A 26,289-nucleotide genomic window follows, 5' to 3' on the forward strand; every position below is an offset into this window, starting at 1 on the left:
TACTGTTCCTGCTGTGTCCAGGATTTCGAGCATACACTGTTGGCAATCTACTTCGACTTGCTGTTGGGAAAGGGAGGAAAAATGAGAAAAGTATTATCAAAATCAAAATGTGAATCTGCTTTCCTGTCATCTCTTCATTCCAAGTACCTATTACAATTATAAAGCCTTTTTCTAGGAGTTTGCCCTATTGGCTGAGACTTAACTTGGTAGTATAATGAAGAACAAGAGGTCTCAAGCATGTTCTATTAATACTATAGAAGCCGGGACTGTTAATGCTGAGTTTAGGTATTTTCTGATCACTATAAACTGAGTAAAGATTTTTGCTATTTTTAGAAGGCAATGGTCATATTCTCCAATTCAAGAAAAACTACAACAAACAGGTATAGTTCTGACAGAAATAAAAATGTATAAAAATAAGTATATTATCTTCAAAGAAAACAAAGCACAAAAGTATTAAATAGCTCAAAATGCAGATAAGATTTTGGGGGTAAAGAAAATTCTGCCAACTTACCACATTCAAGTTGTTAAAGTTTTACTAATATGTCCCAAATTTGGTACATAGGAAAATTTTAATTTAAGAGATAAGGGGAACACAGATGTGCTAAAATGGAAACACTGAACTCATATAGTCCTCAGGACTTTAAGAAAAAGACCCTACGCTATGTGCAAAAGCTGAAATTTTATATACCAAATTCTATTTCTCCAGTGTTTTATAAAATAAGAGAAGGTTGGCCTAAAGAGAGTATCAAGATCAACTGTGTGGAAAATTTTTAATAAAGAATTTTTAAATTAGAAATGAGTCAAATCTTCAACATTCTAGGTACAAATCTGTTTATAGTTACAGCTTTAGCCAGCAACTTATTTGGGGGCAATTTTAGTAATGCAACACTGTCTTCTAAAAATAAACGTATTGATCTAAGGCCTATTTTAAATGCTTCTGTGTCAGATCAGGGATTGCTAAGAAGCACCCTTGGTGGTGCTACAAACTCATTGTCCCACCACTTACAGGACTAATGTGGTAATCTGCACAATCATTAAATGAGAATGCTCAATGAATAATGAATTAGGTAGTTTTTCAATGTAACTAGAATACATTTTTATTTTCAATTTGCAGATAATGACTGCTGCGCCAGTATGGCTGGTTGAGCTTACAAAATTTAACAAAATTTATAACACTATTAAAGGTATATTCTACAACGTGTAATGAAGTAATCCTTTCCTATTTGTTGAAAGGTAGGTTTAATTTTCTGCCCCTCCCCCTGCCGGCCCTTAACATACTGGGAAATAAAATCATAAAAATTCCTCATAATGCTAGTCTCATAATGAAATACAATGGTCAAGATTATTTGTCAAGACTATTTAATTTTTTTTCTTTTGAATTTTTTAAATGTTTTCAGAACTTTGGCTTTAGGATGACAATAAAATCAAGCAGAAAGTATACTGATTCCATACAACCTTCTCTGTTCCCCATTAGCCTCTCCTACCATCAACCTCCCATACCAGAGTGGTACATTTGTTAGACTCAACAGACCTGCGCAGAGACATCATGATCGCGCAAAGTCCACAGTTTACATTACAGTTTTACCCTTGGTGTTGTACATTCTGTGGGTTGGGAAAATGTGTAATGACACGTACCTACCATTTTTATATCATATAGAATCCAGTATCTAATTTCTTACGGTCTAAAGAGAAAATATCTTCAAAGTTATAAAACTAAATAAAAATAAAAACCTTTAGTCACTGGGTATCTTCGAGTATAAAGGTGATCTTAATTTTCCTTCACAAAAAGAATTGTCAAAAATATACCTACTATTTATACACAATTTTTCTACATTAAAAAAAAAAACACCAGAGAAATGTTGTACACTAAAGGACAGATTACTAATCAGTAACAGAACACAGAGCTCTCTGTGGCTAAGTAGTACTTTATGAGAAATATTCTGTCTTGGTGAAACTTAAAAACCGGGAACATTTATATCACTTCTCAAAATAACTTTTAAAAAGCAATTCTATGAATCAAGTTTTTAAAGCCCTAAGGAACTATTTGTAAGCATGTGTATACAAGTTTCACATTTTTACCTTTCTGTAGGAATCTTCTATCGTTGGGTCATATTTTTCAACAAAAATTCCCTGAACAAACTGAACTGTCTAGAAAAAAAAAGCAGAGAAAAGTTAAGAACCTAAAAATCAACTCCTCTAGAATGCTACTTACACCCTTACAAAGTGATAAAATGAAAATTATGTGAAATTCTGGGTAAACACACAGATGTACAATTTCATTATTTTTTAATACAAGGATACACCCACAACTAGGAGGTACATTAAGAAAGGAGGCAGTCTCATGTTAAAAGCTGTCTAGCAATGCTGCAGCCAACTCACACTGTGAAATAACTACTATATTAAGTTTCAAAATACAATGAAGATACAAATAAGGACACAGATCCTAATTAATGAAAAAATGAAAATCTATCAGTATTAAAACTCCTAATACCTCTTTATGTATCTATAGAAACTTTATCTCATGCTCTTAAAGGAATGAGATAAAAGGTTAGAAATTTTTTTAAAAATCTTAAAAGTTTCTCTAATTGTGAAGGAAAAGAGAAGAGGAAATTAAAAAGTACTGAATTTACTAAATTTATAGTCATGTTCGAGTTTCATGTTCTCCTTCAAAGTTATTTTTCCCATTTGCCAACTGAGATTTAAAATATACAACCTCCCTGATTCCAAAGCCTTACTTTTTCATTGGAGACACAGCCTACTCATCTTTTTCAGATTATCTACTTCTCTCTCTCTAAAATTTCTGTAAACACAGGCTTGAAACTAGGTATTTTATCATTTGGTAAATAAAAAGATGGTTGTGAAATATTTACTGCACAGCTTTAAAACAGGGTCTGGTACACTGCCGTCTAAAAGCAAGAATAGGTAAGAACGTGACCTGAGGTCATCTACACTTAAATTATGCACTATTTTAGTTTGAGCTAAACACATTAACTGGAATATAGTAAATTTCACACTTCTTCCTCCTACTATGCTCCTGTTCTTCAAAGGAAACTCAAGATATAATTACACCAAAAACTTTAATCATTATTTTGATCAGGGATTTAATCACCTCATATTCTTAATACTACATATAATTCAAACATTAGGAAAACTTCCTAATATGCTTTATGCAAATATAATCCAAAGCAGATGTTTAGAAAGAATCTTACTGTCCTCATAATACCATGACATACTCCCTTTCTCTCATAAGTTTACAGTGTTTTCCAAAGGATATGTAACATATGATGTAGCAAGAAACGAGGTACAAAAGCAGGTATGAGAACTCAAGTGCTTTCTATAAGCCAGTTGTTACAGACTTGCAAAAATTAAAAACAATCTCCCACTTTTTCACTTCCTTCTTACTAAAGCCATCTTTCATTATTTCTCTAAATCTAAGCCTCTCAGTTCTCAGAGACATTCATTTGTACCAACTTTTTTTTTTTTAAGGATTTTATTTATTTATTCATGAGAGACACAGAGAGAGAGGGAGAGGCAGAGACACAGGCAGAGGGAGAAATAGCTCCATGCAGGGAGCCCGACTTGGGATTCGATCCTGGGTCTCCAGGATCACGCTCTGGGCTGAAGGCGGTGCTAAACCGCTGGGCCACCCAGACTGCCCGTACCAACTTTTATTTTAGTTTTCCTACTGGATCTTCCTCTTCTTTCCTGACCTACTGTTCTTTCTGTGTTAAAATAAAAAACAGAGATCAGCTTGAAAATTCTCTGAACTCTGATGAAATTCATGAGTTTCATCATGTAAACAAAGCTTAATTTAGCTTATTCAGCAAAGCTAAATTTACCTGGGGGTCATATCTTGCTTATGCCTCTGGAAATCAAAAGCAAAACTTACACTGTTTCCCAAGGTTGATAGAGGTAACCCCTAACCAATTCTCTCTCACTTAAAGAAAATTCTAACACTATAACCAGTCACTGTAAAGAATAGTCACTGCTTTCTCACTCTCTAAGCCGCTTTATAACAATATACCCCTTAGCTTCAGTCCATGTTCTGGTTTGTAGGTTCCCAGTTTGCAAACTGTCTTTTTGCAATGCGTGCACAAAAAACTTACTAATCACTACTTCAATGATTCATTAATTTTATTTGTTATTTCTTGAACTTCTGACATCTGTCACAATTATTCCCTTCCTCTATGTCATCATTTTCCTTTCCACAGAATTATTGCTACCAGTATACAGTTTGTTCTCCCATCTTCCACCCAGAAATAAAAATTTCCCTTAACTCCACGATTCCTCCAGCTTCACCCCACCCCCTTCACTGTTCCTCTCCTAATCACACTTCACCTGCCTACAATCATGGTTCTGTTTCTTCAGCGATCATTTACTCTTCAACCCACCTAGTATGGTTACGGCACCATCACCGTATTGGAGCTTGCTTTTATCAAGCCCAGATACCTGCGTGTTCCTGTATCATCTCTTTCCTCTTCTTAATTTGACTTCTGACTTCAAGTAAAGATGCTTTCTTTACATTCAAGTGTAAGATATACTCTTCTATGCTGGATCCTGCAATTCTACCTACTGTTTAAAAGTTCAGAGGTACTCACTCTTTTTTCTCTAGTCTCTCCCTAGACAACCTCAATTATTCCCATGGATTTTTTACTTTTAATTACTTTATTTTTGAGAAGGTAATCCATGGACAAAGGACAAAATACAAAAGAGTATGCAGTGGTAACCAACCTTACCTATCACCTTTGTTCCCAATTATCCAGTATCACTCCCCCAGGGAACCAGTAGCTTCTTTAACGTTTCAGAGATAATCAGCATATTTTATACTATCTTCCCCTTCACTTTCCTTTTTTTCCCTTATAAACACAAACAGTAGTCTACAATTTTGGTACCTTTTTTCTTCCTAAATAGTACATCTTGAATATCACTATGTATCAGTATATACAGAGCTGTTGCATTCTTTTTAATAGTTATATGTTATTCTACTCAAAATGTGTATTAAAAACTTACTTAACCAACCTCCACTGGCATACATTTAGGGTGTTTCCAAACTCTTACCACTATAAGGAATGTTGCAATGGATATATTTCTGTGTGTGTGTGTGTGTGTGTGTATGTGTATTTGCAATGGACATTCTTGACCACATTATTTTGTAACATATGAACTTATATGTGAAATTTGAAGCGACTTGCTACACTGAAAGTTATATGCATTTATTCTTATTTTTTTAAGTTTTATTTTTTAAGTAATCTCTATAGTCAGTGTGGGGCTTGAACTCACGACCTTGAGATAAAGAATCCCATGCTCTTCTGACTGAGTCAGCTAGGCACCCAGAAAGTTATATGCATTTAAAATGACAGATGTTCTCATTCACCACAGAGGTACTACCTTATAGGTACTAATTTGAGAGTAACATAATTCTTATGAAATTAAATACTGTGGACATATTCATGGTTCCCCTAATCGTATCCTAAGTCTCTTTTAAGCTTATTATCTTGAAGATCCAATTACTTATTGATGTATTTATGTTAACATCTCACATAACCAAATTTGACATTACTCTTGATTTTCACTCTCAGATCTCCTCATTCATTCTCCAGTGATTCCTTTCTACTTAAATGATCCATCCATAAAATTAGTAACTTAACAACTAGAATTTTGGGAATCATCCTCAATAGCTCCTTCTTTCCTAGTTCTCACATCAATCCAGCATGAAGTTATTTAATTCTCAAAACATCTACTTTTCTCTCCTTCACTGCTATGGCCCCCATATAAGCTTCCACAAACAATAATCTGGGGTTTGGAATTAGCTCCGAACTGTCCAGTCAGCCTCTCTTCTAAATCACACCACACAGAGCAAAGTATTCTCTTTAAAACATATATCCAATTCTGTCAACACCCCTGTCACTGCCACCACCCCTACCCCAAACCACTTTCAACTGCTTCTCACTGTCATTAGGAATAAGTTTCAAGTTTTTTTTTTTAATGATTTTATTTCTTTATTCATGAGAGACAGAGAGGCAGAGACACAGGCAGAGGGAGAAGCAGGTTCCATCCGATTCCCAGATCACGCCCTGAGCTGAAGGCAGACGCTCAACCACTGAGCCACCCAGGTGTCCCAGTTTCAAGTTCTTATATGGTCTTCAAGTCAAGATCTGGTCTCTGCCTCTCACCTCATTTACTTCCTTCCAGTTTACTCAGGCCTCAGCAACTGTCACCAGTTCTCAGTTATTCAAATGTTAACTTAGACTCTTTGAATAGGAGTCTCTCTTAAGATTCTGTACTTTTCTTTCAAAGTATCTCTCTCACAATTAATAATGAGGTAGTTCTTTATTTAACTGTGCAATTATTATATCTCCTCCACTATAATGGTAATCCCTGAGGGACTGTGACTGTTTTTGTTCACTGTTGTAACCCTGGAGTCTGACAGTACAGAAGCTCAACACATATTTACTAAATAAATACAGCATGTGTACAAAAAATAACTTCATTTCACTTAAGTCTGGGATGGGAGTAGGATAGGACTTACTGGTATCTGAAATAATCAGTCACTCCCAATAGAATGTAAAGTTCCTTAAAAAATCAGAACAATCTTACTCTTTGAATCACAATCACAAGTGCTTGGCACTTGGTAGGCAGCCAGTAAATAATCTGGTTAATGAAAGAACGAGTGAGCTACCACTGTAAACTACACATCTGTGGTTACTGAATGAATTTCAATTCCCTGTGGGCCAGATACTAGGCATATAAAAAATGCTGCCACCTTTTCTTGGTAGTGACTAAAAGTCTTAAGGCAAGCAAATATCAATGTTCTTCTTGTACTATACTAATTAAGTTAGAGTTAGGTGGCTAACTTACCAGAGCGGACTTCCCCACGCCTCCTGAACCAAGGACCACTAGCTTGTACTCACGCATGATGTGGTCTGTTTAAATGCTGACAATCTGGGGAAAAAAAACAAAAACCTAAAGATTAATAAACATCTAAGAATAATCTAAAAATGTATAACTGTTACATAAGATAAGGCAATATTTTGGTTTTTGTTTCCTTTCCTCCTTAAGACTATTAAGGCGAAGACAGGCACACAGTAAGACCATGCAGATTCTAATCAAGTTTATAGGACTACTGCCAGGCATTTTTTAATTCATTAAAGTTCATCTTTGACTAGGCATCAGTCATCATTAGAGCCTGTACATGTTACTTGTAAGAGTGATCAGAAAATAAGGTGATTAAAACTAGTAGTTGTCTTAGAACTACAATCATGAACCCAATTTTTTACAAAGCTATTGTTTAAATGACTTAACATACTTTTTTAAAAAGTTCACTCATGAGCTTTAATGGATATATTTTATTTGCTAATATCATATAGTAATTATATACTATTTTGTTCATTATTCTATTATAGCTAAACCATGTAAAATGTTACCTTGAAAATTATTAGGCTATGAAAGGATTATTATTAGTGAAATTGTAAAAATTCTAGAAGTATTAGCAGTATATTCCATAAGACCAAATTGAAGAAAGAGAAAAAAAGAAATATAAACTTTATTTTTTAACTCCACGATTATCTTAAAACGTAAAAAGGCAGGAAAGAATTTCCAATGGTCATGATGGAATAAGTATGAATGGACAGTAAACAGCTAAAATACCAGATAAAATACACAAAACAATGTTTTCAGACATTTGAGAATAAGCAGTTTAGGACTATGATCTCTGAGAGATGCAACAAAATGAAGGCCTATATCTGCCATGGCTTTCTGCTTGGAGGCACTTTTCAGACAGTTGTACAAGGGGGAAGAACTCAAGCAGATGCCAAAATGTGTATCAGAGAAGAGGAAGCTATGCATAGAAAATTCCAGAAATCTGCACAGGGGTTCACTTGCGTCTCTGGCCAAACATTAAACAGAGGAAGCAGGATGAAACTCCATGAGGTAAAGGCAAAGAATAAATAGAGATCTATAAGCTGAGCATTCCAGAGTGCTGAGAATACTGGAGTTCTGGTCAGAAAAGTTCTCCTTGTTGAAACACAGGCAATTTACTTGAAATCCCAGAAGATTCACAGACTTCTTGAGAAGCTATGCAAGACAGAAGAAAACAGAGTATCTTTAAAATGCTTAAAGGGAACTTGGGTGGTTCAGTCAATTAAGCACCAGACTCTTGGTTTCAGCTCAAGTCATGATCTCAGGGTCCTTTATCAGGATCTGCGCTCAGGACAGTCTGCTTCTCCCTCTCCCACTGCCCCTGCTCTCCTTCTCTCTCATAAATAAATAAAACCTTAAAAAAATGCTTAAAGAAAAAAATGGTCAACCTAGAATGCAATGAATATATCCTTCCAAAATGAAAGTGAAATAAAAGGTGTTGTTTTTTTTTCCAGATAGGAAGGAAGCAAGGAAGAAAGAAAAAGGAAATGAAAGAAAACAAAAGAAGGAAAGGAAGGAAGAAGGAAAACCTGGGGGAAAAAAATTCGCCAGTACACATTTTTAAAAAAGCAAAGGAAGTTCTTCAGGTGGAAGAAAACGATAACAGATGGAAGCCTGGATCTACCTAAAGGAATGATGATTACAAGAGGAATAAAAAGTGCCAGAAATGCTGAATGAGAGTAAATCTACAGGCTTTTTTTGACCACTTAAAGCAAAACTAGGAGCTCCTGGGTGGCTCAGTTGGTTAAATGCCTGCCTTTGCTCAGGGGCTCAGGTCATGATCTCAGGGTCCTGGGATGAATCCCCTCCTCATTGGATTCCCCTCAGCAGAGTCCACTTGTTTGCCCCTCCTCCTGCTCGTGCTCTCTCTCAAATAAATAAATAAACCCTTAAAAAAAAAAAGCAAAACTAATAATGTATTACAATGTTTTACAACATACGTAGAAGTAAAAACGTATTACAATAATAGCACAAACACACAAAAAGTAAGAGGACTGGGAGTATATTGTTCAAAGTTCTTACAGTGTATCTGGAGTAGTATAATAATAATATAATAATATAATAATAAGTATTTGAAGATAAACTGTCATATGTTAAAATGATAAAATCTAGAGCAGCCACTAGAAAAAAAACTGATTCACCCATAAAACAGCAGAAAAAGTACAAAAAAGCAAGAAAGAACAGTGAAAAGATGGGAAAAAGATAAAACAAATAGCAGGAGAGCAGAATTAAAAGGCAATCACATCATTACATTAAATGATGATATACAATCATCTAATCGAATATTCCAACGTTCCAATACAAAGTCAAGATAAGAAAGCAAGACTAACCATGTTGTCTTCAAGAAACAAACTTTAAAAAAAGACACAGGAAAGTTAAAAGTAATATTTATTGGCGATATGTCACAATTGCTGCTGATATCACTATGTAGTTTGTTGCCTGCACTCAAAATAGAAACAAATACTAAATTTCATTTAGAAGTTAATGAAAAATAGATTTTTTCTTTTTTTTAAATTTATTTATTTATGATAGTCACAGAGAGAGAGAGAGAGAGAGAGAGGCAGAGACACAGGCAGAGGGAGAAGCAGGCTCCATGCACTGGGAGCCCGATGTGGGATTCGATCCCGGGTCTCCAGGATTGCGCCCTGGGCCAAAGGCAGGCGCCAAACCGCTGCGCCACCCAGGGATCCCAAGATTTTTTTCTATACAAGTGTTGGGGATTATGATTCCCTACCTATTCTAAGCAGTTAGCATATTGATTACTCTAATTAAACTCAAACTTTATGGTTTTACATCTTCTTTATACCCTTTTACATTCTTAAGAGTTTATAATTACATGGATTCTCCAGAATGGATGTTTGATTTTCTAAATACTTTTTCTGCATCTATTTGTATTATATAGTTTTTATTTTTCTTCCCATCCATATGTCTGTTCATTCCACCTCAAATTTGTTCTAAGCCAGTATATAGTAGGGTCTAGCCTATGCAAAAGGAAGAAGTAAAATTGTCTTTATTCACAGATAACATGATCCCATATGTACAATACACAAATAAGCTCCCAGACTCATAATGTGAATTTAGCAAGATTTCAGGATAAAAGGTTGATAGAAAATAATAACTATTATATTTGTATATACTGGCAAAGAACTGAAAAATGTAATCTAAAAAATACTATTTATAATAGTATCCAATAAGAAATAAAATACTTAAAAGATGAATTTAACAGAATATGTGCAAGGCTTATATACTGAAACTAAAAAACATAGCTCAGAGAAATTAAGGACACAGTAACTACAGAGACTTGCTATGTTATATTAAGATATATCCATAGTATTGTTAAGATGTTAATTCTCTCCAAGCTGGGTCTACAGATTCAATGCAATCCCAATCAACAGATTCCTTTTTTGTAAAAACTGACAAGATGACTTTAGCATTTTTTTAAAAAATGCAAATAACAGTACAGTTAACAGTTTTGAAAAAGAAAAAAGTTTTATATACTATCTGATTTTAAGACAATATAGAACTACAGTAATAAAGATATTGTTATATTGTCATAAAGAGAGATCGGTGGCACCAAATTAAATCCAGAAATAAAACCATATATTATGTTTGGTTCATTTTTTTTTTATAAAGGGACTATATAGTACCCATCCTTCAAGCTATCCCCCTCATGATCCTGATCTCCTGGTATTCATAACTTGTTCCCTCTCAGTTTTCAAATCCTTGTGTAGTTTCCGACTAAGATTTGTTGAGTGACAACCGAATATTGCAGAAGTGACCATATGTGACCTCCTTTAAAAGGCACTGCAGCTTATACCATAATCTCTGGAATCGGTCTCTCTTAGGGAAGCCACTCACCATATCAGGAGGACACTTAACCAACAGCCCTTCAGAGAGGCCCAAATGGAGAGGAACTAAGGACTCCTACCAAGAGTTAGCACACTTTACGAAACACCTTCAGAAGCATATCTTGCCGTTTTAGTCAAGCCTTAATTCAGAGGATTGCAGTCTCATGAGACTATGAGCCAGAACATTCCAGTCAAGCCACGCCCAAATGCCTAATCCACAAAAATTGACAATAAATGATTATAACTGTTCTACGCCCAGTGGGTTTTGTGTTAATCTGTTACACAGAAATAGACTGTTTCAGATAGGGGCAAAAATAATTCAGTATGTATAAGACAGTCTTTTGAACAAGTCAAGCTGGAAAAAAAATGAACTTCAACCCTTACCTTTGTTCATAATAGCCAAAATCTAGAAACAACCCAAGTATCCATCATGAAGTGAATGGATAAACTGTGATATATCCAATCAATGGAATACTATTAAGTAATAAAAAACAGAATAAACTACTGACAGATTCAGAAACAAGATAAATGAATCTCAAAAAAAAAAAAAAAACAAAAGAAAACCCACACAGTAAAAGAGTGACTATTGTTCGATTCCACTTACATAAAATTAGAGGAAAGATAAAACTAAGCTATAGTTCCAGAAAGTTACTTGGGGCCAGTGGTGGTAGGACAGGCATGATCACTATAAAGGAACTTTTCTGGGTGATGGAAATGATTTGTATCTTAATTATGGCGGTGGTTACATGGGTGTTTCCATTTATTAAATTTTATTGTACATTTTAAATTAAAGATTAATTAGTTATTTGAGAAAGACAAAGCACACACAAGTGGGGCTTAGGAGGGGTGGGCAGAGGAAGAGGAAGCAGAATTCCTGCTGGTCCAGGAGATCATGACCTGAGCTGCAGGAAGATGCTTAACTGAGTCACCCAAGCACCCCCTTTTTGAATTGCATTTAAAACAGGTACATTTTAGGAACCCTTGTGCATTGTTGATGGGAATGTAAAGTGATACAACCACTCTAGAAAATAGTATGGAGGCTCTTCAAAAAAATAAAAATAGAATTACCATATGATTCAGTAATTCCATTACAGGTACCTAACCAAATATGAAAACAATAAACCAAAAAGATATCTGCACCCTTATATTTATTGCAGCATTATTTATAATAGCCAAATTATGGAAGCAATCCAAGTGGCCATCAAAAGATGAATGGATAAAGAAGATGTAGTATATACAGACAATCGAATATTAATCATAAAAAAGAATGAAATCTTAGATGCCTGGGTGGCTCAATGGTTGGGCATCTATCTGCCTTCGGCTCAGGGTGTGATCCCAGGGTCCAGGGATCGAGTCCCGCATCAGGCTCCCCGCAAGGAGCCTGCTTCTCCCTCTACCTATGTTTCTGCCTCTGTCTCTCATGAATAAATAAATAAATAAAATCTTAAAAAAAAATGAAATTCACCATTTCTAACAACATGAATGGATCTATAATGGAGTATAATGCTAAGTAAAATAAGTCAGAGAAAGAAAGTACCACACGATTTCACTCATATGTAGAATTTAAGAAACAAAATAAATGAACAAAGAAGAAAAGACAAACCAACCGGACCCTTAACTATAGGCAACTGATGGTTACATGGGGGAGGTGAGTGGGAGGATGGGGGAAACAGGTAAATGGGATTAAGGATATACTCACCATGATAAGCACTGTAATGTATAGAATTGCTGAACCACTATATTATACACCTGAAACTAATATAACACTGTATGCTATACTGGAATTAAAATTTAAAAATAAATAAAATTTTTAAAATTTAAAAAGAAAAAAATAGGGACATTTTACTACGTGTGAATTATATATATAGCTCCATAGAATTCATTTAGGAAAACCCAGTGGGGAAAAAAGGGAAATGTCTCAGAATAACAGTTACACATACAGTTTTATAAAGTGAATATGTCCCCCAATGTGATGAGATTAAAAGGTGGGGCCTTTGGGAGGTAATTAGGATTAGATGAGGATTAGATGACTGGACTAGTGTCCTTATAAGAGTCCCAAGAGCTTGCTTCTTTCACTCTCCACCAAGTGAAAATATAGGCAGTCATTTATAAGTCAGGAAGCAGGTCCTCTTCAGACACCTGATTTCCCAGTGCCTTAATCTTGGATTCCCCAGCTTCTAGAACTGAGAAATGCATTTGTCGTTTAAGCCACCCAGTCTATGGTAATTCGTTCCAGCAGCCCTTACCCACAGTAAGGGTAAATTATAGTGGACTATCCAACAGACATGGTAGCAGGTATGACTGTTGTTCTGAATCAAAACACATTTACCAAGTATATCCCAGGTACCAGTTCTGTATTAGGTGCAAGGGAGGCAAAAATGAAAAATATGTTTCCCATCCTCAAAGAGCCCATGGAGGAGGAAAAACTAAAATTACAATATGATGTGAACAGTTATTATAGAGCAGAGATTAAAGGGTTGGGGAAGTATGGAAGAACACAGGAGAGAGCAGGTTGGTTTTTCAACGGAGGTTACATAAGATCTAAGAGAAAAACTGAATAGGAATGTTCCAGGTAAGTAGAGAAAGACATTCTAAGCAGAGGAAACGGCTTGAGCAAATACTCTAGGTCACTAGATATACAAGATCAAGGGAATACCAGACAACTGGGTGTAGCCAGAACACACAGTTTAAAAACAAGGTATGGAAAATGGAGCAGGGTATGGAACCTGGGTTATGCTTGCAAAGGCACTTACCACGTAAAAGAGAAATTCCTACAATTTATTTAGGAAGCAAAGGGGAGAAACAGTGTTTTGTTTTGTTTTTTAAGTAATACAGTCAGGTATACCTTCTGCAAAGACAACAACTAACAGTCTACTAAACAGAATGAAGGAGACATGAGAGGCAAGAATAGTCAGAAAGCTACTGAAATAGCGTGGGTGGAAAATGACACAGGCCTGCACAGCAGTACTAGTGCTGAAGAAGCGCAATGGTTTTCTGAAGGTAAAACTGACAGGCCTCTAGCTAGTTACAGGTTATTATTAAGGGGATTTAAGAGGAATCAAGAGTAACTCCTAAATATCTACTCTAGGAAAATTGGTGGCTAAAAGGAGGTTTAAAAAGAAAGTTAATATTCCTGCTCAAAACTAAGTTTGAGATTCCTATGGGAAAAGTAAATCTAAGTCTGGAAGCTCAGCAGAAACTAAAGGGCTAGAGGGTACAGACTTAGGAGTTGTTCTAAGAAATGTTTGTAATTGAAACCATAGTTGATGAGATCAACCAAGAAGGATTTATTCAGTGAAAACAGAAGAAATCTAAGAATTGAGCCCTGAAAAAAGACCACATTTTACAACACAGATGGACAGGAAGTTCAGAGGAAACTGTGAGCTGAAAAAGGTTTGTGCTCGACACTAATCATCCTCTGTCTGTATCAGGTGGTTCTCTTATTTCCATGAAAGCAAAACAAAAACAAACACCTTGACTATTAAACACAAGAGCATGTAAATATATCCAGACAGATCTTATCTGTAAACCCTTTTTCAGGTCCCTCGTGGTTCTGAGCTGGGGACCACTGTCATTTTAACAAGGCGTAAATACATCATCTCTCTAATCCAAATATGTGTATCTTTCCAGAGGGAATCCTAATTTAGCAAGGCTCATTTACATTCCCCAAACTGCCTCCTAGGGCAACAGAATTTGGGAAAAGCACTCAGACACAGCCAAATTATTTTGGGTATTCTGCAACAACAAAATATTTGGCCCCTGTTCCTCAACTCAAGCAGTAAAATATTCAAATCCCAAAGCCATGTTTCATATATATAGTATATATTTTTCATATGTACTATATATTCAGAAAATTATTTTCTTTACACATAATACCATGGGTCATGAATGTATACACATAGGCACACATGCAAATGCAAAAATAATACAGCTCAGATAAGAAAACAGACACATACAAATACATGATAAGGAATAATGTGGATTATTTTCTTTTGAAAGGGGTTAATTCTAACTCATTACTGCCAAGTTAGAAAACCACTATGTTCTTCGAAGCAAACCATGCCTTTTTATGGAAATCTCTTGTGCCCTGCATTCCCAACACAGCACCAGAAAATTTCTCACTCTGGTTAAGATTCCCTGACAAATAAGGAGGACAAGAATAAACATTACACTACACTATGTTTAAATTTTAAGTCAATCTTAAGTTCCTAACATTATAGTCCAAGCTATAATACAACAAATTTTTCATTCTTCCTTCAAAACTACTTCTAAATTTCACAAAATAACATGATTGTCTTTATGACACAAATCAATCCCAATTTTGTTGTTTCAGTTTTTAAATATGTAAACTAATTACAAGATGAGACAGTTTCTCCTACATAAATGAACCTATAAAACAAAATTCATTTAAGAAAATTTTGTTGTGATGAGAAATTTCAAAGAAAGGTTTTTTTACATTAAAGAACACTGAAGGTAGTTTCTTAACAAGCAGTTATATTGTTGATTATATTTACAGAAGTCATGAATATTTTATTTTAAAGATTTATTTACATATTTTAGAGAGGGAGGAAAGGGTAGAGGGAGAGGAGAAGCAGACTCCCCCCGAGCCCAGAGCCCAACATCAGGCTCTGTCTAACAACCCAACCTGAGATGAAACCAGAAGTCCCAGACACTCAACCAACTGAGCCACCCGGTGTCCCAGAAGCCATGAGTATTTGATTTTATTTATTTATTTTTTTAAAATTTTTATTTATTTATGATAGTCACAGATAGAGAGAGAGAGAGGCAGAGACACAGACACAGAGAGATCCAGGCTGCCCACAGGGAGCCTAAAGCGGGACTGGATCCCAGATCCCAGGATCACACCCTGAGCTGAAGGCAGACGCTCAACCACTGAGCAAACGATGTCCCAAAATAAGTTTAATTACTTTTTTTTTAAAGATTTTTATTTATTTATTCATGAGAGACACACACACACACACACACACGGGGGTGGGGGCAGAGACCTAGGCAGAGGGTAAAGCTGGCCCCATGCAGGGAGCCTGATGTGGGACTTGATCCTGGGACTCCAGGATCACACCCTGGGCCGCAGGCAGGCGGTAAACCACTGAGCCACCCAGGGATTGTCTTTTCTTGTTATAGCTACTGAAGTCAGTATTCAACAACAGAATGCCTGAATTAATAGTAGGTGTTCCCTTTCTGGAAATTCAGTCTAAAAACATCTCCAGATATGATCATCTAAGCCCTTTGAACTCTACCTTCACAGAATAGTCCAGTCCATCTCTGGGTAACCTAATTGTTAGAATGTTCTTTACACCGCTCTATTTCTTTGTAGTGGCTACTTACTGGGTCTCTGTCCTCTGAAGTTAAACAGAATAAAGAGAATTCCTATTCTGAAGTCTATATCCCTCAAATATTTGGAAACACTTATCCCCTGCCCCTAATATCCTCTATTTCAGTAAGCAGTCCTATTTCTTTTTTCAAATGGTAAAGGTTTCAAAATCTATAATCATTCTGATCTCCTCTGCAAATTCTTTAATTCTTACTTTCTAAAATAAAAGTATTAGGGCAGCCCGGGTGGCTCAGCGGTTTAGCGCTGTCTTCAGCCTGGGGCATGATCTTGGAGACCCAGGACTGAGTCCCACATCGGGCTCTCTGCATGGAGCCTGCTTCTCCCTCTGCCTGTGTCTCTGCCTCTCTCTCTTCTCTCTGTATCTCTCATGAATAAATAAATTAAATCTTTTTAAAAAAGTATTATATGCTAATTAGTACTATTAGCAGGCATTACTAAAAAGCTTAAAATTAAAAAAAAAAAGCAGTCACTGTATCCTTTAACTTACAACAGCTACTTCAAATTTCTAGCTTCTCTGAGTGTTCCCCATATTTCCTTTCTTTTAAAAGATTTACTTATTTGAGAGAGTACATGTGTAAGGGGGGCGGGGTGGGATGTGTGGCAGAGGGAGAGAATTTCAAGCAGACTCCCTGATGAGTGAGCCAAAAGCATGAGTTGGAGGCTTAACCAACTGAGCCACCAATTTAAAAAAAAAATTTTTTTTTTAAAAACACAAGGTTATAAGGGAAGGGAGAAGAAATGTGTGGGAAATATCAGAAAGGGAGACAGAGCATAAAGACTCATAACTCTGGGAAACGAACTAGGGGTGGTGGAAGGGGAGGAGGGTGGGGGGTGGGGGTGAATGGGTGATGGGCACTGAGAGGGACACTTGGCGGGATGAGCACTGGGTGTTATTCTGTATGTTGGTAAATTGAACACCAATACAAAATTAAAAAAAGAAAAAAAATAAAAGAAGTCTTCTCAGAGAAAAAATAAAAAATAAAAAAATAAAAACACAAGGTTTCTACAGTTTATGTTCCTGCATTTATTGAATGATACATCCTCACTTCTTTGTGTATTAAAAAAAGAACACAAATTCTACAGTTTTAAAAGAAATTCATCTGTCATTTATCCCCAAGTAAATCTTTACCAAAATCTTAAGACTGTGCGACTTAGTCTGCTTGACTGAGACAATCATCCCATTCACTACACCCTTGAAATCATTCTCCAAAAGTTCAAGGGAAGGACTAAATATTCCAACTCTCTTACTCAGGAAAGCAAATTTGACAAGTGGTCTTGAAAGGCTTAATATTCTATTATGACAACACATGCAATAATCTACCATTTGAAATTCCTTAAACAATAAGTTACTTAGGTATACTTTTTAATAATCGTATAGCAGCTGTGGTTTAGTTCCTCTTTCATTCTTATTGTTTATGTCCCCTCTGGGTTTTTTTTTTTATTGTACTTACCAGGTCAGCCTTTCCTAGGAATCAACGTTGGCTTTATTGTTCCTTTCCTATAAGCTTGTTTTGTATTTCTTTAATATCTGCTTTTATGTTTATTTCTTCATTCCCTTCTTTTTCTCTTTTTCTAAATTAGCTTGGAGGCTTGGCTCTTTAATTTTCAGCCTTTTTTCTTTTCTAATTAATATCCCAAGCCTTCCAGCAGGGATCCTTTTTCCTTCTACCTAAAGTGTGTCCTTTTGAAGTTGTCATAGAGATGTTCTATGAGCAGCAAAATCTGTTTTTATTTATTTGAAAATTATATATTACCTATACTCTCTTTTTAAAAAAGATTTTATTTATTTATTCATGATAGAGAGAGATAGAGAGAGAGAGGCGGAGACACAGGCAGAGGGAGGAGCAGGCTCCATGCCGGGAGCCCAACGTGGGACTCAATCCCAGGACTCCAGAATCGCGCCCTGGGCCAAAGGCAGGCGCTAAACCGCTGAGCCACCCAGGGATCCCCTATTACCTATACTCTTAAAGATATTTTTGCCTTGGGAATCCCTGGGTGGCTCAGCAGTTTGGCGCCTGCCTTTGGCCCAGGGTGTGATCCTGGAGTCCCGGATAGAGTCCCACATGGGGCTCCCTGCATGGAGCCTGCTTCTCTCTCTGCCTGTGTCTCTGCCTCTCTCTCTCTGTGTGTCTCTCATGAATGAATGAATGAATGAATGAATGAATAAATAAATAAATTTTTTTAAAAAAAGATATTTTTGCCTTAAGAGTTATTTATTCACAGCACACTGTAGTTATTATCCTCATGTCCTTTGGCTTTAATTTTCCTTTTGATAAATTGCAGATCTTTCAAAAATAATCTATCTTCTCACTCTGGCTATTTTTAAGACCTCTAAATGTGTGTAAATTTAACTATGAATTGTTTAGGTTTATATTTTTATTAATCCTTCATTTGACTTCTTGAATTTGTGTATATCTGGATTCTGCTTTTTTTTAGATTTTATTTATTTATTCATGAGAGACACATGATAACTCTGATAACTAAACAATATAACATATTTTAGTCACACATAAAATGCCTGCCATGGGAAAAGTTAAATGCTTTTTCCCTTTTAAAGTGAAACAAATATAGGACCAACATTTTGGTTGATAAAAATATTGCCACATTAGAAAACTACTATGAGGATCCTAGTTTATTAGTTTGTTTGCTCTAAGATCTTTAAATCTAAGCATGGCCAAAGTTGTCTTAAGTTTCTGATTCGTGTAAACTCTGAAGTTATACACAGGTTCCTGCTACCAGAGGTTACTTGTTTAGTGACAAGAAATACCACAGGCAGACACCTTTGTCTTTTAAAAATTCCACTGGGAACAATCTTGGTCCTAATCAACTTAATTTTTGAGATGAGAGGAGGTCAGAAAAAATATAATAAAATTATTTAAAGCCCTGTTTTCATGACAGATATATCAATTTAATCAGATATAGAAACTGGCTATAAAAATAAGAATGACTAATTTAATTAGGGATCTTTGATTTTGTGCCTACCACAAAGAAATATACAAGAAGATATAAAACTATTGATTTTTCTACAATTTATTTTAAAGAGTTACATTGGCTGAACCATTTTATTTTGTCATAATGGAATCAGATGAGTATCACATAAATGGGAGATCTTAATCTGGCAATCAGGAGTTATAAATTGCTGACCACATGTTTATAAATGGATTTTTTTCATAAGAATCAAACAGTTCCAAATATTCTTTCTGTATGGCCATCAACCCAGGTCAGATAAGCTACCATCAGCTTATACCTGGATTACTGTGATGGCCTCTCATCTGGTTTCCCACATCCAATTTTCCCCCTCCAATCTTTTTTTCCACAATGAAGCCAGATGATTATAAAAAGATTATAAAAATTTAATCATGTTACTGACCCTCCTCCCAAATCCCTCCAGTTAAGATACTTCAGTGCTTTTCCACTACTTTTAAATAAAGACCAAAAATGTTAAGATAGCCCATAAGGGTCTGCACAGTTTGGTCTATAACTCTTACTCTAGTTTACCTCACAATATGGTCCCTCTCATTCTCAATGTTCCAGCCAACTGGCTTTCTTTAATTTTCTTCAGTGTGCCATGTTCTCTCCTTGCCAAAGGCATAGATCAGCTGGTAAAATTGTTTTGGAAAAAAATTCAGCAGGAAAGGAAGACAGGGAGTTATTAGTTCATGGGGCATGGAGATCTGTAATTTGAAGAAAGTGATATTTGAATGGAACACCTAAACGTAATGGGAAGTTAGACTACAGTTATGCAGACCTCTGAGATATGCTGACTTTCAAAGAGAAAGGAGAGTACCTAACAAGTACAGTGTGATTAGCAGATAAGAGCTAAATACAGGCTTTTCAGAACATGGTAAAACTATAGCTTTTGCTTGCTAAGAGATGTGAAGTCACTGAATGGTTGTGAGCAAAGGAAGACAGGTCCCCACGGAAATTTTAAATAGATACCCTGCTGTTATATGGTGAAAAGAAGGAGGAGGTGAAGGGCAGAAGTAAGGAAAATTATGTGAAAGCAAATGAAACAACCCAAAAGAGGGGATCCCTGGGTGGCTCAGCAGTTTAGCTCCTGCCTTTGGCCTGGGGCGTAATCCTAGAGTCCTGGGATCGAGTCCCATTTTGGGCTCCCTGCATGGAGCCTGCTTCTCCCTCTGCCTGTGTCTCTGCCTCTCTCTCTCTCTCATGAATAAATAAAATCTTTAAAAAAAAAAAAAAAGAAAAAGAAAAAGAAACCCGTAAGATGGAAATGGACCAAAGCAGTAGTGGCAAAGTATTAAGACTTAGTTATCTTCTAGATATACTTTGAAGTCAGGACTAAAAGGAGTGAGGAGTTGGGAGGAAAAAAAATAATAGTTAATAAATAAATAAATAATCAAAATACAGTAATAAACAGAAGACACCAAGCCACAAATCCTAGATGTCCAGAGAATATCAAGCAGAATACCAAAAAATCTATACCAGGCATATATTCAAGTTGTAGAAAATCAGAGGAAAAAAAAATGCTGAAAGAAGTCAGAAGGAAAAAACACCTTACTTACAGTGCAGTAAGGATGAGAATTACATCCAATTTCTCTTCAGAAAGTACACAAGCATAAAGAGAAGTGAAATATTTAAGGTGTTGAAAGAAAAAACCCATCAAGCTACAATTCTGTATTCAGCAAAATTATCCTTTATATGAAAGATATACAGACTTTCTCAGACAAACAAAAATTCAGGAAATTTGTTGCCAGTAGACCTGCCCTGCAAGAAATGTTAGAAGTTCTTCTGAAGGAAGGAAAATGATTTAGGGTAGGTACTTGGACCTAAATATGAATGTATGAAAGTAAAATAAAAACTTTTATTTTCTTATCTTACTTGATCTAACAGATAATAGTTTGTTGGAATAATAATAACTATATTATGTGACTATAGCTTATGGATAAGTGAAATGAATAACAGCAATGTTAAGAGATTGGTGGGAAAAACTGGGAATACTTTGCTATAAAATACGTGTACTACCCTGTAAAGTGGTATGGTGTTATAGCCGTGAATGTAGGTTTTAAATTCAAAGGCAATCACTAAAGAAAATATAATTGATATGGTAAGACAGGAGAATAATGAAAGTATATAAAATGTTCAATTAAAAAAAGAAAATAGGGCAACCCCGGTGGCCCAGCGGTTTAGTGCCGCCTGCAGCCCAGGGTGTGATCCTGGAGACCCGGGACAGAGTCTCATGTCAGGCTCCCTGCATGGAGCCTGCTTCTCCCTCTGCCTATGTCTCTGCCTCTCTCTCTCTCTCTCTCTCTTTCTCTTTCTCTCTCTCTCTCATGAATAAAACAAACAAATAAATAAAACAAAACCAGAAAACAGCAGAAAAAGGGTAGAAGAACAAAACAAAACAAAAGACACCCCGGGCAATAACCAATAGAAAACAGTAACAACTATGGTACCTATTAATCCAACATATCAAAAATCACTTTAAACATCACGGTCTAAATATACAAATTAAAAGAAAGACTGCCGGGTGGCTCTGTGGTTGAGCCTTTGGCTCAGGTCGTGATCCTGGGGTCTTGGGACTGAGCTCCACTTCAGGCTCCCTGAGGGTAGCCTGCTTCTCAGCTTCTCCCTCTGCCTGTGTTTCTGCCTCTCTCTCTCTGTGTGCCTCTCATGAATAAATAAATCTTTTAAAAATAAAAATAAAAGAAGACTGCCAAGTGGACTAAAAAACAAAATCCAACTATGTGTTGTCTATGAGAAACCACTTTGAACATAAAACACAGATTAAAAGTAAAGGACCAAGTAAATGGAGCAAAATATACCATGCTAACACTAATAAAAAAAAAAAGTTGGAGTAGCTATATAATTTCAGACAAAGCCAACTTCAGAGCAAGGAAAATTATCAGGGATAAAGAGTGACATCATATAATGATAAAGGAGTCAATTCTCCAGGAAGACCTAACAATCCTTAATGTTTATGTGTCTGACAACAGAGCATCAAAATATATGAGACAAAACACAGAACAGCAAGGAGAAACAGATGAATCCACTATTACAGCTAGAGACTTCAACATCCCTTTATCAGTAATTGACAGATCCAGCAGGCAGGAATCAGTAAGGACATATTTGAACTGAACAATACTATCAATCAACTGGATCAAACTGATATTTAGAAAATACTTCATCTGACAAGATATACATTATTTTCAAGTGCACATGGAACATTTATCAAGAGACTATAATCTATGATCTAGACTATACATCTCAATAAATCTAAAGGAATTTAAGCCATACAAAGTATGTTTTTTACCACAATGGAATTTACCTAGAATCAGAAATAGACATTAAGAAAATCCCCAAATATCTGAGAACAAAATAACATGTCTCTGAATAATCTGTGATCCAAAAAAGTCAAAATGGAAATCAGTATTTTGAAGAGAATGAAAATGAAAATAAACATATCAAAATTTGTAGGAGACAGCCCAGAAATAAACCCTTATATAAACGGTCAAATAGCTTGACAAGGTGCTAATACCAATCAGTAAGAAAAAGACAGTCTTTTCAACAAAGGGTGTTGGGAACTGGGTATTCACATGCAAAAGAATTAGGCTAGATCCTTACCTTACAGAAATAATTAAAATGAATCAAAAACCTAAATATAAGAAAAAAGTATAAAACTCTTAAAAGAAAACATAAGGGAAAGCTTCATGACATTAGACTTGGCAATGATTTCCTGGATATGACATTAAAAGCACAAGCACCGAAAGAAAAAATAGATAAACTGAACTACATCAAAATTTAAAACTTCTCGACAGCCCAGATGGCTCAGCAGTTTAGTGCTGCTGAAGTGATCACGTCTTCAGCTCAGGGCATGATCCTGGGGTCCCAGGATCGAGTCCCACGTCTGGCTCCCTGCATGGAGCCTGCTTCTCCCTCTGCCTGTGTCTCTGCCTCTCTGTCTCTGTCTCTGATGAATACATAAATAAAATCTTTTTTAAAAAATTAAAACATCTGTGAATCAAAGAACACAACCATTAGTGTAAAACAGCAACTGATGGAATGGGAGAAAACATATACCTGATAAGGGGTCATATACCTGATAAGGGGTTAATATCAGAATATATAAAGAACGCCTACAACTCAACAACAACAAGCACCAAACAACACAATGAAAAATGGGCAAAGGACTTGAATAGACCTCTTTTCCAAAGAAGATATAAAAATCACAAATGACAAAAAACACGTGGAAAAGATGATGAACACTCCTAATCATCAAGGGATGCAAATCAAAACCACAATTAGATACCACTTTACAGCCATTAGGATGGCTACTGCCAAAACAAAACAAACAATGAAGAAACCAGAAAATAACAATTATTGGTAAAAATATGGAGGAATTAGAACCCTTGTGTACTGCTGGTGGGAATGTGGAAAACAGCATGGCAGTTCCTCAAAAGATTACATACAGAATTATCGTATGATCAAGCAGTTCTACTTGTGGGTATATACCCAAGAGAACTGAAAGCAGAGACTCAAACAGGTATTGGTAGTATATCCATGTTTACAGCAGCGTTATTCAGAGTAGTCAAAGGTGAAAGCAACTCAAGTGTCCATCAACAGATGAGGAGATAAACAAAATGTGGTATACACACACACACACACACACACACACACACACACACACACAAAGGGATACTCAGCCTTAAAAGGAAGGAAATTCTGACACAAGCTACAGCATGAATGAACCTTGAGAATACTATATTAACTAAATAAAATAAGCCAGTCATAAAAGGGCAAATTACTGTGTGATTCCAAGGTACACAAAATACCTAGAGTAGTCAATAGTCAAATTCACAGACAGGAAGTAGAATGGTGGTTGTCAGGGCATGGGAGGAGAGAGGAATAGGGAGTTAAATGTTATATGGGTACAGTTATATGGGAATTTGGGAAGATTAAACAAATTCTAGATATGCATGGTGGGAATAGTTTCACAAAAATGTAAAAGTACTTAATTCACTAAATTGTGCACTTAAAAATGGTTACAAGGGTAAATTTTATGTTTTTTTACCTCAATTTTAAAAAATACATAATTCATATTAACTTTAAAAAATCCTAAGTAGAGCAGTCAACAAAAGAGGACAAGCAGCAGCAGCCAGTGAGGTAGGGAGAAACCATGTGTGTGGCTTTTTGGAAGACAGAGAAGAAAACATTTGAAAGAAGTGATCAACTGCCACAAGCTGCTGCTGAATCCAGTAAGAGAAGCACTGGGAACCGACCACTGGGGGTCACTGGAGACTTGGAGAGCTCATTTTAGTGGATTAATCTAGGGACAAAAGCCTGACTGAGTTCAGGAAAAGAGTGAGAAACTGGAAACAGAATTACTGAAATTTTTTTGAGGAGTTGCATTAAAGAATAGAGAAGTGAGTATTCGCTACTACAAGGGGAAGTGGTTTGGGGTTCAAGAGGTATATTCTGTTTTTTATTCTATTTTTATAATGGATAGACATCCAGTATATCAAACATTTAAGAACTACTACATTAAGAATGTCCAGAATGAACTATTTACTCTCAAGACTTCATTTTACCACTTGACACTAGAGGTTAGTGCTATAATTTTGAATCTTGTTTCCCACCCCTCCAAACATTATATCATCCACTTTTCTCAAGAGCATTAAAATTTTTAATGAAAACTGTTTGACAAATAATACTGCAATAAATGTACAATAATTATTCTTTTGGCCAGATATGTCCAAATATTCGCTATTATAGATAACACTGCAATGAATCTTTGTGCACAAATTTTTGTCCAAAGTTATAATTTTTTTCTTCTGGGTTACATTCTCAGATGGATCATTACTTAGGTATAAGATTAGGAACACTTTTAAGGTTTTTCATGGAGACTAGTAGGTTTATCAATTTACATTCTCCTCAGGAATGTGTGGGTCTTATTTTACTATATCCCTAACAGCAGAGCATTTCAACTTAAATTTTTAAATTTTAACTTCAATGTTCTTGGTTTAAGTGTATCATCAAAAATGTATTATCCTAGAGGTGGGCACCTGGGTGGCTCAGCAGTGAGCATCTATCTGCCTTTGGCTCAGGGTGTCCTGGGATCGAGTCCCTCATCAGGCTCTCCCTAGCAAATCTGCTCCTCCCTCTGCCTGTGTCTCTGCCTCTGTGTCTCTCATGAATAAATCTTTTTTTTTAAGATTTTATTTATTTATTCATGATAGTCACACACACACACAGAGAGGCAGAGACACAGGCAGAGGGAGAAGCAGGCACCATGCAGGGAGCCCGACGTGGGATTCGATCCCGGGTCTCCAGGATCACGCCCTGGGCCAAAGGCAGGCGCCAAACCGCTGCGCCACCCAGGGATCCCTCTCATGAATAAATCTTAAAAAAATATATTATCCTAAACTGAATTTTAACTTGTAAAGTTAAGCTGTTTTTCAGATACATCACATCTTTTCTTTTTTGAATTGCCTATTCTTTTCTCATTTGTCTCTGAAAAAAGTTTTTCCTATCAATCAGTCTTTTCTACTTATTTATTAAAGATAGCAACCTTTTTGGTTATTCCAGGTTTTCCCCTACGTGTTATTTGCCTTTAATTGTTCATTTTATCATATTCAAGCTAATTTTTCTGAACTATGTTAATCTATGCTTTCCTTCATCAATTTCCCTTCATAGTTCATAATTTGGTTTATAATTTCGAAGGACTGGATATCAAAGGATTAAAGCAAAAGACTGGGTTTAAGAATGAATGTTCTGTTGTAAAGAAGGTAGAAAAGCTCTTGTGCTATCAATATCTGGTTTATTGTCTGGTTTCCATGTAAATCAAAATTTAGAAAGTTTATAAATGTATGGCCAATAAACAAGTATATAATAAAATCTGGTAAAAGCAAGTTTAAAAATGAGACTTGGATTCAGAACACCTATAATTAAGTGCTGGCTCTACCACTTATTAGCTGGAAGACTCTGGACTTCTTAATTTCACTCAATTCTCATGATCTATGATCTATAAATAAGAGCATAACACTGAGGACTTACTATGCATCAAGCATGATTCTAGGAATTTTACTTCTATAACTTATTTAAATACAACTCTATGATATAATCACCATTTTGCATAAAAGAAAACATATACTCTAGGAGAGATGAGAAAAACTCAAATGACAAAACCAGAGTTCCAACCTAGGCATTTTG

At 35.9% G+C, this 26,289-nt stretch overlaps 1 protein-coding gene across 3 annotated transcripts in view; it reads right to left on the reverse strand.

Annotated features, from left to right (window-relative positions):
* Nucleotides 1-26,289, reverse strand: part of RAP1A (RAP1A, member of RAS oncogene family) — a 70,903-nt gene that overhangs the window by 14,659 nt on the left and 29,955 nt on the right. For all 3 annotated transcript variants that reach the window (XM_055312503.1, XM_055312504.1, XM_055312505.1), the window contains 3 exons: nucleotides 6,859-6,942; nucleotides 2,080-2,148; nucleotides 4-60 (listed from right to left, as the gene is read on the reverse strand). In XM_055312503.1, coding sequence (XP_055168478.1) covers nucleotides 4-60; nucleotides 2,080-2,148; nucleotides 6,859-6,915 — 183 coding nt within the window. In that variant the 5' untranslated portion in view covers nucleotides 6,916-6,942. The remainder of the gene's footprint in view (nucleotides 1-3; nucleotides 61-2,079; nucleotides 2,149-6,858; nucleotides 6,943-26,289) is intronic.

The sequence above is a fragment of the Nyctereutes procyonoides genome, unplaced genomic scaffold (genome assembly GCF_905146905.1).
Source record: "Nyctereutes procyonoides isolate TBG_1078 unplaced genomic scaffold, NYPRO_anot_genome, whole genome shotgun sequence".
NCBI lineage: Eukaryota > Metazoa > Chordata > Mammalia > Carnivora > Canidae > Nyctereutes > Nyctereutes procyonoides.